We start from the raw sequence: 15,709 nt of genomic DNA, 5'->3' as shown, positions 1-15,709 counted from the left end.
CAAGGAAAGAAAACAAAAGCAAATACAGATGTTAGGATCCGCTGCTCGGATCACAGTTTGTTTACTTTTTAGTGTCACGTGTGTTTTCAGCACCTTGTTTTTGTTTCTGTTGCCATGACGGCAGATTGTGCTCACCTGCCTCTGGTTAGCGTTCGGGACGCACACCTGTTGCCCGAGCGCTAATCAGAGGGCTATTTAGTCTTTGCCCGGGCCTCACTCGGCCTGGCTTGCTAATTTGCTTATATGCAACAAGTAACGACAACTTCGATTCCCGCTAGCTTACACGCTATGCCTTTTTTGCTTACTAGCTTCCACGCTAGTCCCTTTGTTTTTTTTGTATTCTGTGCTATGAGCACGTTTTTGTTTTTCCTGTCTGATTTATTTGCTTAAATAAATCATTTTCCTACCTGCACGCTGTGTCCGAAGCCGTCTGCATCCCTGAGAGAACACCACGATGCGACCCAGTCGTTACAACAGATAGAGTAATAATACAAAAAAATATGAAAAAAAAGAAGGCAAAAAGGGCTACCTAAATCACTTTAAATGTTTTTAACAAGGATATCAGTTTAAGGGCTTTTGTACTATTATACTTCTCCAAGATTTGATTGATAATTGTAACCCATTAAGCCAATTAGAAAATGTAGGCCTTACTTTCATAAATTGACATTTATATACAATAATGTTGACAAACATTTCTATGTTACAATCGTTTACAAAAATACCAAATGTGATCTTTTCTATAGGCGCGGAGAGAAATTAAACCGAGCCACATAGGTCGGAAAAATTATGCCGTATTCCGAACGACCTGCCGGAACACAAGTTGACGGGAAATTATATAGTTTTTTTGTTGTTGTTGTCGAGAAACTTACATTTATGAATATAAAAGTTAGCCAATAGTATAATGAGGTTGCAAAGGTATAATTCCTTTGCAAATATTTTTCTCATACTGTGTAAATCCAAATAGCACATCTTTAAAACAAAGCGTTGAATAAGTCCTTTCTCCGCCTGAAAAACGGCAATTGTGCAATGTGCCACAGTGGCACTTGTAGTCCACATGATGTTTGTAAACGTTGCCTTTAAGGCAATAAACAATCAGAAATACAAGTAAAACCGCCAAGAAAATGTCATGTTGTGTATCATAAAATGGAGCCCGGTCAAAGCAAGTGAGGTATGCCTTGTTTTGTTTTTTTAAATTGAACAACAAACATGCATTTATAGTTCACACAAAAGTCAAAGCACTTTCAACATCAAGGAAATAAAACAAAAGCAAATACAGATAGAGTAATACTAAAAAATATGAAAACAAAGAAGACAAAAAGGGCTACCTAAATCACTTTAAATGTTTTTTTTTATTGAACAACAAACATACATTTATAATTCACACAAAAGTCAAAGGACTTTTAACATCAAAGAAAGAAAACAAAAGCAAATACAGATAGAGTAATAATAGTAAGAAATATGAAAAAAGGGCTACCTAAATCACTTTAAATGTTTTTAACAAGGATATCAATTTAAGGGCTTTTGTACTATTATCATTCTCCAAGATTTGATTAATTGTAACCCATTAAGCCAATTAGAAAATGTAGGCCTTACTTTCATAAATCGACATTTATGTAGAAATGTTTTTGCCTGGAGCATAATAATGTTGACAAACATTTCTATGTTAGAATCGTTTATAAATATACCAAATTTGATCTCTTCTATAGGCGCGGAGAGAAATTAGACCGATCCACAATAGGTCGGAACATAGACATCTTATAAGTAGAGGCAGCATTGGCTGCTGTGACGCGAGAAATTTGGCCGCCATCTTGAAGTGGTGATGAGGAGCCGGCGAGCAGCCTAAACTGACAGTTGACAGGTAGAAAACAAAGATGCAGGACTGGTGTTCAGCGTTTTCCTGCTCAAATGAGCGGACTGTTGAAAATAGGAATCGTGGGATTACTTTTCACAAGTAAGATTTAACATTAACGTACTATGTTGTATTTTGTGAAAATAATATTTACCACAGAGTTGAGAAGGAGCAAAGATCTTCAATAGTACTGAAATCGTAGCCGCTAGCAAACAAGAGTATGACCATATTAGAATTGCTTGTCAATGAAATTAATTAAATTTAAAAATGTCATGAGGTGGCGACTTGTCCAGGGTGTACCCCGCCTTGCGCCCGATTGTAGCTGAGATAGGCTCCAGTGCCCCCCGCAACCCCGAAGGAAGCGGTAGAAAATGGAAGGATGGATGAATACTTGAATAACATAAAGTTGAAATAAATGATGAAGATAAAGATTGTAAAAGCCAACAGGGGTAAAATTTAGGACCACAGTCCAGATTGTGTAGGGTGGGTATAAAGACTTTCAGGTGTTTATATCTGTTTATGTTCAAGTATTTGGCAGACGCTTTTATCCAGAACGACATACATAAAAATAAATATAAGACAATCACTGTAAACATGATCATTTAAGGGAAGAATGTAATACCAAATATCAATACAAAGTGTCTAGACAGAATAAACTCTCTGCTGCTGCAGCAACAGAGTCTATAGGTCCCTAAGATACATAGATATCTAATGTATTCATACATTGTTTATGTAGGATATACGCATGTATATATAACCCAATCATATTGTTTCTTGAACATAAAAATAGCTCACCGTTTTTTGCCCCCTTCCCAGTTTTGATCTCGGACGTCTGGTCACTTATAGCATATTAGAATATTGGTAAGCAAACTATGAATAATAGAACACGCCAAAACATGTGTCATTTATCATAGCTACACGTATGACAAAAAACCGCGTGAAAATCAGTGGTATTCAGTGAGGTAAGATGAATTAAATGCGCTGACAGTTCATTGCTCCTGCCAAATGAATTGCACTGAGTGGAGCGGATCACCACTCCAAGATGGCAGCCCCGCGTCTCGTCAGCGCCAGTAGGCAGTAGCGCTCGATGCTGCGTACCCTTATCGGAAAAAGGATACCGTATTTCGAACGACCTGTCGCAAAAGAGATTACCGTAAAACAAGTTGACAGGAAATTACGTCTTCTTCACGCATGCGTGGACCGATCGTGGTATGTCACCACAGGCGGTACCCCAACACGGCACTATGATTGGATAATGAAAGTAAAACTTCATGTTCAGACTGATTTAAAACAAATAGCTAACTTCCTCCTTCTGATACTAAACAAAATCTAATGGCGAGCGTCTTTGTTCGGAGGTTGTTTTTGGCGTCCCGTCACCTTGTGAGTTGCCCCAACAAGTCGTGGTGCGTTTACGTGTCTGTTTGGTGCGTTTACATGTCTGTTCTAACGCATGTTTCCCGTGCAGACGTCCTCGCGTTGGGGTTGCCTGCTCCTGGCCAAGCGGGCCGAGGGGACGGCCAGGGTCAGACCTTTCTCCAGTGATCCCCCGGAGACCATCAGCCGCTATCCGGTGCCGTACAAGAAAGACCTGCCTTATGACATAGTGGAGCTTATGGAGGAAGTGGAGTCCAAGGTAGCAACAAAAACAAGCATTTTTTTTAATGCTCTAAACTAGGGGTGTCAAACTCAAATACCGAGTGGGCCAAAATGTAAAACTGAACAAAGCCGCTGGCCAAGGTTGTACAAATTAACCTTTTAATAGGGACCCAAACAAGTTTTGCATTGAATATTGAACAAGCAAGGCTTATATAACTTTATAGTGACATGCAAAATCGAGTTTCAAATAATAATAATAATAATTAAAAAATATCAATAGCATATCAAATACAATTTAAATAAAAATTGAATGCCTCTTTTCAATTTGCAGCCTTCTGAGGTAAATATCAACATTACATTTTTCCACAGGCTAATAAATTAGAAAATAAAATAACAATGAATACACCAACCATTCAGGACTTTAAACTGCTCAGTTTGCAACACACTGATCTAATCTGATGTGCCCAAGCCTGGCATCTTTTCTTGGATGCTAGTTCATTAATGTTGGGGCTCAGGCTTTGAGCTGAGGCAACCTTCATTATCGAACGAAGATGTTCATCAGTCATTATATCTCGTAGTCCACCCGGACTGCCTTTAACGTCCTCTACAAGCTGTCGTCACGTCCGCTTTTCATCCACTCTAACAACGTGCTTGCCCAGTCACAAGATACAGTATGTGCAGCTTCTGTACGCACACTCACGTGAATGCAACGCAGACTTGATCAACAGCGATACACGTTACACTGAGGTTGGACGTATAAACAACTATAACACTGTTAGAAATATACGCCACACTGTGAATCCACACCAAACAAGAATGACAAACACATTTCGGGAGAACATCCGCACCGCACCGTAACACAACAGAAAAAATACCCAAAACCCTTTGCAGTACTAACTCTTTCGGGACGCTACAAAATACACCCCCGCTACCACCAAAACCCGCCCCCCACACACACACCTTGTAGCGTCCCGGAGGAGATAGTGCTGCAAAGGATTCTGGGTATTTGTTCTGTTGTGTTTATGTTGTGTTACGGTGCGGATGTTCTCCCGAAATGTGTTTGTCATTCTTGTTTGGTGTGGGTTCACAGTGTGGCGTATATTTCTAACAGTGTTAAAGTTGTTTATACGGTCACCCTCAGTGTAACCTGTATCGCTGTTGATCAAGTATGCATTGCATTCACTTGTGTGTGCGTGGAGAAGCCGCACATTTTATGTGACTGGGCCAGCACTCGTTGGACTGGATGAAAAGCGGACGTGATGATTTTCGGGAGGAGCACTGACATTTGGGAGTCTCCCGGGAGGGTTGGCAAGTAGGAGAATTAGCGGTGAATGCGGTGTTACCGCGGCACCGCCGCTGTATATAATCGGCGGGCCAGCTCTAGTGTTAATTTGATATTGCCACAAGGGCCAAGTGAAATTACACGGGGCCAGAGTTTGACACCCATGCTCTAAACATATCTGTTTACAGGGAGGTTTCCTACCCAATGTCTTCAAAGTCCTTTCTCATAGACCTGCAGAGTTTAGAGCCTTCTTCTCCTACTACAATGAACTCATGAACAAGGAGACAGGTGTGTGTTTTATTTCCATTTGAGCAAGCACAATAAATACAGCAGCATTAGTTGCTTGTGTACTTTGAAAGTTGTTGTTTTTTTAAAAATCAGATGGATAAACAAACACGTGTAACATAGAAAATAATAACCATACTAACCACAAAGTAGCCAGTGACAATATACTAAAATAGATAACACCATATATATCAACATTATACAAAACCCAAAACCAGTGAAGTTGGCACGTTGTCTAAAAGGTAAATTAAAAACAAAATACAATGATTTGCAAATCCTTTTCAACTTATATTCAATTGAATAGATTGCAAAGACAAGATACTTAATGTTCCAACGGAGAAACTCAATTTTTTTTTGCAAATAATCATTAACTTAGAATTTAATGGCAGCAACACATTGCAAAACAGTTGGCACAGTGGCATTTTTACCACTGTGTTACATGGCCTTTCCTTTTAACAACACTCAGTAAACGTTTGGGAACTGAGGAGACACATTTTTGAAGCTTTTCAGGTGGAATTCTTTTGCATTCTTGCTTAATGTACAGTTTAAGTTGTTCAACAGTCTGGGGTCTCCGTTGTGCTATTTTAGGCTTCATAACGCGCCACACATTTTCAATGGGAGACAGGTCTGGACTACAGGCAGGCCAGTCTAGTACCCGCACTCTTTTACTATGAAGCCACGTTGATGTAACACGTGGCTTGGCATTGTCTTGCTGAAATAAGCAGGGGCGACCATGATAACGTTGCTTGGATGGCAACATATGTTGCTCCAAAACCTGTACCGGTATGTACTTTTCAGCTTTAATGGTGCCTTCACAGATGTGTAAGTTACCCATGCCTTGGGCACTAATACACCCCCATACCATCACAGATGCTGGCTTTTGAACTTTGTGCCTATAACAATCCGGATGGTTCTTTTCCTCTTTGTTCAGGAGGACGTACATAGTTTCCAAAAACAATTTGAAATGTGGACTCGTCAGACCACAGAACACTTTTACATTTGGCATCAGTCCATCTTAGATGAGCTCGGGCCCAGCAAAGCCGGCGGCGTTTCTGGGTGTTGTTGATAAATTGCTTTCGCTTTGCATAGTAGAGTTTTAACTTGCACTTACAGATGTATCGATGAACTGTAGTTACTGACAGTGGTTTTCTGAAGTGTTACTGAGCCCATGTGGTGATATCCTTTCACACTGATGTCGCTTTTTGATGCAGTACCGCCTGAGGGATCCAAGTTCACGGGCATTCAATGTTAGAATGTTAGTCTCCAGATTCTCTGAACCGTTTGATGATATTACAGACCGTAGATGGTGAAATCCCCAAATTCCTTGCAATAGCTGGTTGAGAAATGTTGTTCTTAAACTGTTGGACATTTTGCTCACGCATTTGTTGACAAAGTGGTGACCCTCGTCCCGTCCTTGTTTGTGAACGACTGAGCATTTCATGGAAGCTGCTTTTATACCCAATCATGGCATCCACCTGTTCCCAATTAGCCTGTTCACCTGTGGGATGTTCCAAATAAGTGTTTGATGAGCATTCCTCAACTTTCTCAGTCTTTTTTGCCACTTGTGACAGCTTTTTTGAAACATGTTGCAGGCATCACATTCAAAATGAGCTGATATTTGCAAAAAATAACCAAGTTTACCAGTTCGAACGTTAAATATCTTGTCTTTGCAGTCTATTCAATTGAATATAAGTTGAAAATAATTTAAGTTAAGTTAAAGTTAAAGTACCAATGATTGTCACACACACACTAGGTGTGGTGAAATTTGTCCTCTGCATTTGACCCATCCCCTTGATCACCTCCTGGGAGGTGAGGGGAGCAGTGGGCAGCAGCGTAGCCGTGCCCGGGAATCATTTTTGGTGATTTAACGCAAATCATTGTATTCTGTTTTTATTTACCATTTACACAACGTGACAACTTCACTGGTTTTGGGTTTTGCACGAAATCAGTGAGTATATTTTCCTGCTATGGCTTCGGAATTTACCGCACAACCTGAACTCAACACCTGTGTTTGCAGGCAGATTAACGAAGGCCGATCGCGAGCTGATTGTGGTGGCGACCAGCGTGCACAACAAGTGTCTTTACTGTGTGGTTTCCCATGGTGCATTGCACCGCATCTACTCCAAGAACCCCACACTTTCAGACCAGGTAACGTGAACCCGCCTCTCGTTCCGTGTCTGCTAAGTTAGATCCAGTTGTGTGTTCATCTACAGATCTACAGCAGTGGTTCTCAAAACGGGACTAGGGATGGGTATCGTTTAAAAAAATGGTAGTATCAACTAGATACGCTATTGTACTTGGTATCATTACAGTGGATGTCAGGTGTAGATCCACCCCATGGCATTTGTTTACATTGTGACGCCGGTGAGCTATTGTATCCTCCTACGATGTGTAGTGAAGCATGTTTAGCTATTCCTCGTCCTCCAGTGATACTTGTAAGAAACTCACTTTATTTGTCGCCATGGAGGCGAGGATTAGTGATTTAGAAGTAGCTAAAACACTGCCGACTGCGGATGGATGTTAGTTGCTAACTAGTGTTGCGTCGGACTAGTCTTCCTCTCAGGGAATACAAATCACTGGTCAATCCCAAATTCTTTCAGATGACATATATGCAGAGTAAGAAGGACCATCAAGACAGAATAGGAATATTATCAAGTTTTACTAAAGCTTTAGGAGACCAGTCCTACAGTCCGTTAATAGCGGCATCTAGAAGCGGTCTGAAAATCAAACTGGAAGAGACAACTTATTGAATACGAAAACAGCCCCCACCCTGCCCAGAAAGGAATACAGCCTCATTGTTCTAATACTGATAAGGTAAAAAGGGAGTATGCCATACTCCCACATTCCAACCCTTTAAGGTAAAGCACAGAGTTTACTTGCGGACATAAGATACAACTTTCTGGTACGAATCCAGCTTCTGCCATCCTGGTCACTGCCGTTGATGGGTTGTCAGTTCTCACTGCAAAGTGCTTTGCGTGTCGAGAAAAGTGCTTATGAATCTAATATTAAAATTTCTTCTTCTCCAGATTTTGCGCGCTCTACCTTCCACATTTTCAAACCGTTCCAACTTCTAACCGTTCAGCCTATTTGGGAATCGTGGGCTGTCCCTTGACAAATTCCCAGATTTCCCAGAATTCCAGGTTTTCCGGGACATTTTTCCCATTCAAAATGAATTGGCCATTTTTAAAACTTTCCCCATTTCCAAATTTTTCAAACGATTCAAACAATTCCATCTTCAACACGTTCCACCATCCTGGAAATTCAATCTACCTTTTTTACAAGTTCAAAAAAAATTCCAGGATTTTCCAGAATTCCTGGTTTTCCAAAGCCGTATTTCCACCCTTTTTTCTGGCGACTACTCCTCGCACATTTTTCAACCCACTTCAACCGTTCCACCGTCAAACCAGTCCTTTTAATCAGGACAAAAAACAACGTTGTTTTTTGAACTGGAAAAATTCCCGGTTTTCCCGAAATTCCAGGAATTCCGTAATACCATTTCTCAATTCAACGTGTCACTACTTCAACATTTCTCGACCGATTTGAAAAATTCCAACACCAACCATTTCAACTCATTCAGGCCATTCAAGTTTTTTTTTTTTTTTTTACCATTTTCCCCAAAATTCCCACTTTTCCCGAAATTCCCCAATTTTTTGGAAATTCCCATTGAAATCAATGGGAAATTCTTCAAAGTTCCCCAATTCCCACATTTTTCATCTTATTCAAACCATTCAGGAATTGTGTGCTCAACTACAACAACTCTAAAAAAAAAAAAATCCCGGATTTACCAAAATTCTATTTTTTTTTTTTTTTCCATTTTTCTCATTCAAAATGAATTGGCCATTTTTCAAACTTCCACAATTCCCAAATTTGTCATCTTATTCAAACCATTCAGGAATTGTGTGCTCAACTACAACAACTCTAAAAAAATATTCCCGGATTTACCAAAATTCAATTTTTTTTTTCCATTTTCCTCATTCAAAATGAATTGGCCATTTTTCAAACTTCCACAATTCCCACATTTTTCAATCGATTCAAACCATTCCACCTTCAACATATTCCACCATCCTGGAAATTCAAACTACCCTATTTCCAAGTTCAAAATAATTCCAGGATTTTCCAGAATTCCTGGTTTTCCAAAGCCGTATTTCCACCCTTTTTTCTGGCGACTACTCCTCCCACATTTTTCAACCTACTTCAACCGTTTCAACGTCAAATCATTCCTCTTAATCAGGACAAAAAACAAAGTTGTTTTTTGAAGTGGAAAAATTCCCGGTAATTCCCGAAATTCCAGGAATTCCGTAACACCATTTGTCAATTCAACGTGTTAATACTTCAACATTTCTCGACCGATTTGAAAAATTCCAACACCAACCATTTCAACTCATTCAGACCATTCAAGTTTGTTTTTTTACCATTTTCCCCAAAATTCCCACTTTTCCTGAAATTCCCCAATTTTTTGGAAATTCCCATTGAAATCAATGGAGAATTCTTCAAAGTTCCACAATTCCCACATTTTTCATCTTATTCAAACCATTCAGGAATTGTGTGCTCTACTTCAACAACTCTATAAAAAATTCCCGGATTTCCCAAAATTCATTTTTTATTTTTATTTTTTCCATTTTCCTCATTCAAAATTAATTGGCCATTTTTCAAACTTCCACAATTCCCACATTTTTCAATCGATTCAAACCATTCCACCTTCAACATATTCCACCATCCTGGAAATTGAAACTACCCTATTTCCAAGTTCAAAATAATTCCAGGATTTTCCAGAATTTCTGGTTTTCCAAAGCCGTATTTCCACCCTTTTTTCTGGCGACTACTCCCACATTTTTCAACCCACTTCAACCGTTTGAACGTCAAATCATTCCTCTTAATCAGGACAAAAAACAAAGTTGTTTTTTGAACTGGAAAAAATCCCGGTAATTCCCGAAATTCCAGGAATTCCGTAACACCATTTCTCAATTCAAGGTGTCACTACTTCAACATTTCTCGACAGATTTGAAAAATTCCAACACCAACCATTTCAACCCATTCAGACCATTCAAGTTTTTTTTTTTTACCATTTTCAAAAAAATTCCCGCTTTTCCCAAAATTCCCAATTTTTTTGGAAATTCCCATTGAAATCAATGGAGAATTCTTCAAAGTTCCACAATTCCCACATTTTTCATCTTATTCAAACCATTCAGGAATTGTGTGCTCTACTTCAACAACTCTATAAAAAATTCCCGGATTTCCCAAAATTCTTTTTTTTTTTTTTTTCCATTTTCCTCATTCAAAATGAATTGGCCATTTTTCAAACTTCCACATTTTTCAATCGATTCAAACCATTCCACCTTCAACATATTCCACCATCCTGGAAATTCAAACTACCCTATTTCCAAGTTCAAAATAATTCCAGGATTTTCCAGAATTCCTGGTTTTCCAAAGTCGTATTTCCACCCTTTTTTCTGGCGACTACTCCTCCCACTTTTTCAACCCACTTCAACCGTTTCAACGTCAAATCATTCCTCTTAATCAGGACAAAAAACAAGTTGTTTTTTGGACTGGAAAAATTCCCGAAATTCCAGGAATTCCGTAACACCATTTGTCAATTCAACGTGTTAATACTTCAACATTTCTCGACCGATTTGAAAAATTCCAACACCAACCATTTCAACTCATTCAGACCATTCAAGTTTGTTTTTTTACCATTTTCCCCAAAATTCCCCAATTTTTTGGAAATTCCCATTGAAATCAATGGAGAATTCTTCAAAGTTCCACAATTCCCACATTTTTCATCTTATTCAAACCATTCAGGAATTGTGTGCTCTACTTCAACAACTCTATAAAAAATTCCCGGATTTCCCAAAATTATTATTATTATTATTTTTTTCCCATTTTCCTCATTCAAAATGAATTGGCCATTTTTCAAACTTCCACAATTCTCACATTTTTCAATCAATTCAAACCATTCCACCTTCAACATATTCCACCATCCTGGAAATTGAAACTACCCTATTTCCAAGTTCAAAATAATTCCAGGATTTTCCAGAATTTCTGGTTTTCCAAAGCCGTATTTCCACCCTTTTTTCTGGCGACTACTCCCACATTTTTCAACCCACTTCAACCGTTTGAACGTCAAATCATTCCTCTTAATCAGGACAAAAAACAAAGTTGTTTTTTGAACTGGAAAAAATCCTGGTAATTCCCGAAATTCCAGGAATTCCTTAACACCATTTCTCAATTCAAGGTGTCACTACTTCAACATTTCTCGACAGATTTGAAAAATTCCAACACCAACCATTTCAACCCATTCAGACCATTCAAGTTTGTTTTTTTTTACCATTTCCAAAAAAATTCCCGCTTTTCCCAAAATTCCCAATTTTTTTGGAAATTCCCATTGAAATCAATGGGAAATTCTTAAAAGTTCCACAATTCCCACATTTTTAATTTTATTCAAACCATTCAGGAATTCTGTGCTCTACTTCAACAATTCTAAAAAAAATTCCCAGATTTCCCATAATTCCTTTTTTTTCCCCCCATTCAATATGAATTAGCCATTTTTCAAACTTCCACAATTCCCACATTTTCAATCGATTCAAACCATTCCACCTTAAACTCATCCTAGACATTCAAACCAAATTCTGGTTTTCCTAGAAATCCAAACTCTTCCACATTCAAACCATTCCAACTATTCTTACATTCATACTACATTCTGTCAGCATTTCAGTTCAACTTCAGCATTGGAACATTCACACGCAATTCCTTCAGGAATTGCCTCTTCTAGTTAAGAAGATGAACTTCAATAAAAGGAGTTGCTGGAATGTGAGGATTGTGCTAAAGTGTGTACTTCCTGTCTGACTCTCCCACAACTTAATCCTCTTGTGGAATTCGAACGTAAAACTAGTCTGTTCAGTTTGATTTCTTTCAGCAGTTGTCGCGTGACACGCTTATTTCTAGAGATGACAATATCTTCATGACCGCCCTCACCCAGGTGGCCATCAACTACGAGAACGCGGCGCTGGGACCCAGAGAGCGCGCCATGCTGGACTTCGCCCTGGCCGTGTGCCGCGCCGACACCATCACCGAGCAGCACTTTAAGTCCTTGGAGGACGCGGGCTTCGACCGCGAGGACGCCTGGGACATCGCCGCCATCGCCGCCTTCTTCGCCATGTCGAACCGGCTCGCCCACCTCACTGACATGCGGCCCAACATGGAGTTTTACAACATGGGGCGTGTACCGCGAGACAAGAGCAACCACAAGGCGGGCAAAGATGGCAACAAGTGACATGAAAGAACTGCTGCCATTCTCACCTTGGCCTCCTTTCTAAAACTCAAATACTGTTTAAATTAGGATGAAAAACCCTTACATGTATTGTTTATTCTGCCTACAAAAGTCTACATTTAAAATAAATTAATAATAAAAAGGTTTTACCAGTATTGCTGTTTCCGTCTTTGATCTTCATCCACTGTTGTTTAACTTTGTCAACACTAGAGGGAGCCAGAGCACCACACTCCTGTCATGTGAAGCCCCAACGTAAAAAAAAAATAACTTCACTGATACAAAGTGAAAGGTACAAAACCCAAAACCAGTGAAGTTGGCACGTTGTGTAAATGGTAAATAAAAACAGAATACAATGATTTGAAAAGCGCTATATAAATCCCAGGTATTATTTGCAAATCCTTTTCAACTTATATTCAATTGAATAGACTGCAGAGACAAGATACTTAACGTTCCAACTGAGAAACTTATTTTTTTTTGCAAATAATCATTAACTTAGAATTTAATGGCAGCAACACATTGCAAAAAAGTTGTCACGGCGGCATTTTTACCACTGTGTTACATGGCCTTTCCTTTTAACAACACTCAGTAAACGTTTGGGAACTGAGGAGACACATTTGTGAAGCTTTTCGGGTGGAATTCTTTCCCATTCTTGCTTGATGTACAGCTTAAGTTGTTCAACAGTCCGGGGGTCTCTGTTGTGGTATTTTAGGCTTCATAATGCACCACACATTTTCAATGGGAGACAGGTCTGGACTACAGGCAGGCCAGTCTAGTACCCACATTCTTTTACTATGAAGCCACGCTGTTGTAACACGTGGCTTGGCATTGTCCTGCTGAAATAAGCAGGGGCGTCCATGGTAACGTTGCTTGGATGGCAACATATGTTGCTCCAAAACCTGTATGTACCTTTCAGCATTAATGGTGCCTTCACAGATGTGTAAGTTACCCATGTCTTGGGCACAAATTCACCCCCATACCATCACAGATGCTTGCTTTTCAACTTTGCGCCTATAACAATCCGGATGGTTCTTTTCCTCTTTGGTCCGGAGGACACGACGTCCACAGTTTCCAAAAACAATTTGAAATGTGGACTCGTCAGACCACAGAACACTTTTGCACTTTGCATCAGTCCATCTTAGATGAGCAAAGTTGGCGGCGTTTCTGGGTGTTGTTGATAAATGGCTTTGGCTTTGCGTAGTAGAGTTTTAACTTGCACTTACAGATATAGCGACCAACTGTAGTTACTGACAGTGGTTTAATGAAGTGTTCATGAGCCCAAATGGTGATATCCTTTACACACTGATGTCGCTTTTGATGCAGTAGCGCCTGAGGGATCGAAGGTCCATGGCTTACGTGCAGTGATTTTTTATAGATTCTCTAAACTTTTTGATATTACGGACCGTAGATGGTGAAATCCCTAAATTCCTTGCAACAGCTGGTTCTTAAACTGTTCAACAATTTGCTCCCGCATTTGTAGACCAAGTGGTGACCCTCGCCCCATCCTTGTTTGTGAATGACTGAGCATTTCACAGAAGCTGCTTTTATACCCAATCATGGCACCCACCTGTTCACAATTAGCCTGTTCACCGCTAACAACAAGCTAGCACTCCTCAATGTAAACAAATGCCATGATTGGATTTATACAGACATCAACTGTACCAATACCAATTACAAAAACCATAAAGAGTCGATACTACAATGGTTACATTGATATTTTTTATTATCTCAAAAAAATCTTTGGTCATTTTTTATTATTTATGAACTCAGGAAATATGTCCCTGGACACATGAGGACTTTGAATATGACCAATGTATGATCCTGTAACTACTTGGTATCGGATCGATACCTAAATGTGTGGTATCATCCAAAACTAATGTAAAGTATCAAACAACAGAAGAATAAATGATTATTACATTTTTAACAGAAGTGATATTAACCATAAATAAACAAGTAGATTGAATTATTAACCTACTTGTTTATTTACTTCTCTGGCATTGTTGAAGAAAGTTATACATGTAAACAAACTACGGTGAGTTCAAGGAGCACCAAAATTAGTCGGACAAAATGACGCTCGCCAAATACATTAATCAGTGAAGCATGTTTAATACAGTGGGATTTCTAACAATTAGGGAGGTTTGTGCTATAGAGCCACATGTTGCAGACCCCCCCCCCCCCCCACCCCCCGCATTAAGGGAACAACATGAATAAATTAAATTTAAATGTATTATGTCTGCAGATGATACACATGTATATTGTTCAGGAGAAGACTTGAAGGAAGTGCAACAAAACCAGTGGTGAAATGTCCTTGCTCCTAAATACTCCAAAGTCAACTGTCGGCTTTATTATAAGAAAATGGAAGAGTTTGGGAACAACAGCAACTCAGCCACCAAGTGGTAGGCCACGTAAACTGACAGAGAGGGGTCAGCGGATGCTGAAGCGCATAGTGCAAAGAGGTCGGTTGCTACAGAGCTCCAAACTTCATGTGACCTTCCAATTAGCCCACGTACAGTACGCAGAGCGCTTCATGGAATGGGTTTCCATGGCCGGGCAGCTGCATCTAAGCCATACATTACCAAGTCCAATGCAAAGTGTGGGATGCAGTGGTGTAAAGCACGTCGCCACTGGACTCTAGAGCAGTAGAGACGCCTTCTCTGGAGTGATGAATCACACTTTTCCATCTGGAAATCTGATGGACGAGTCTGGGTTTGGAGGTTGCCAGGAGAACAGGAAATTTGGGACTGCATTGTGCCGAGTGTGAAATTTGGTGGAGGAGCAATTATGGTGTGGGGTTGTTTTTCAGGAGTTGGGCTTGGCCCCTTAGTTCCAGTGAAAGGAACTTTGAATGCTCCAGGATACCAAAACATGTTGGACAATTCCATGCTCCCAACCTTGTGGGAACAGTTTGGAGCGGGCCCCTTCCTCTTCCAACATGACTGTGCACAAAATAAGGTCCATAGAGACACGGATGACAGAGTCTGGTGTGGATCAACTTGACTGGCCTGCACAGAGTCCTGACCTGAACCCGATATAACACCTTTTGGATGAATTACAACGGAGACTGAGAGCCAGGCCTTCTCGATCAACATTAGTGTGTGACCTCACCAATGCGCTTTTGGAAGAATTGTCTTAATAATTGTATATAAGTTATCACAATACTTTGTGTTGAAGTGAGTTCCCGGCGAGAAGACAAAAGCTGTCTTTGAACCTACCAAGAAGAAGGCTTGTAAAACTCCACTGTGTAGGGGGGGAAGCAACATGAAGGTGTTCTGTTTCTTTCATGTATTGTAATCAACAGAAGGATATTGTCTTGACCCAAGAACTACAAAAGCGAAGAGGAAGCAGGACCAGACTCCCCTCCGGGCACCGCTTCTTTGAACTGTTTAACGACCTTTTCTGCGAACTGTTTACGACTTTTTCTTTTGAACTGTTC

The 15,709-nt window shown here is 39.9% G+C and overlaps 1 protein-coding gene across 1 annotated transcript; it reads left to right on the top strand.

The window, feature by feature from the left end:
• Window positions 1-2,994: 2,994 nt before the first annotated feature.
• si:ch211-175m2.5 (uncharacterized protein LOC568697 homolog) lies at window positions 2,995-12,431 on the top strand. Its single transcript, XM_062044327.1, has 5 exons — window positions 2,995-3,229; window positions 3,315-3,482; window positions 4,916-5,015; window positions 7,030-7,160; window positions 11,989-12,431. The coding sequence occupies exons 1-5, from the start codon at window positions 3,182-3,184 to the stop codon at window positions 12,280-12,282; spliced, it is 741 nt and encodes a 246-aa protein (XP_061900311.1). The 5' UTR covers window positions 2,995-3,181; the 3' UTR covers window positions 12,283-12,431.
• Window positions 12,432-15,709: the final 3,278 nt, after the last annotated feature.

This window comes from Entelurus aequoreus, linkage group LG04 (assembly GCF_033978785.1).
Source record: "Entelurus aequoreus isolate RoL-2023_Sb linkage group LG04, RoL_Eaeq_v1.1, whole genome shotgun sequence".
Lineage (NCBI taxonomy): Eukaryota > Metazoa > Chordata > Actinopteri > Syngnathiformes > Syngnathidae > Entelurus > Entelurus aequoreus.
Note: the sequence above shows the minus strand (reverse complement) of the source record. Positions and strands in the feature narration are given on the sequence as shown.

Bases quoted from the DNA above. Each gene is read 5' to 3' on its own strand.
- si:ch211-175m2.5 (XM_062044327.1), top strand. From the start codon at position 3,182: ATGGCGAGCGTCTTTGTTCGGAGGTTGTTTTTGGCGTCCCGTCACCTT. The intron at 3,230-3,314 runs GTGAGTTGCCCC...TTTCCCGTGCAG, and splicing joins TTTTGGCGTCCCGTCACCTT to ACGTCCTCGCGTTGGGGTTG. The intron at 7,161-11,988 runs GTAACGTGAACC...GCCCTCACCCAG, and splicing joins ACCCCACACTTTCAGACCAG to GTGGCCATCAACTACGAGAA.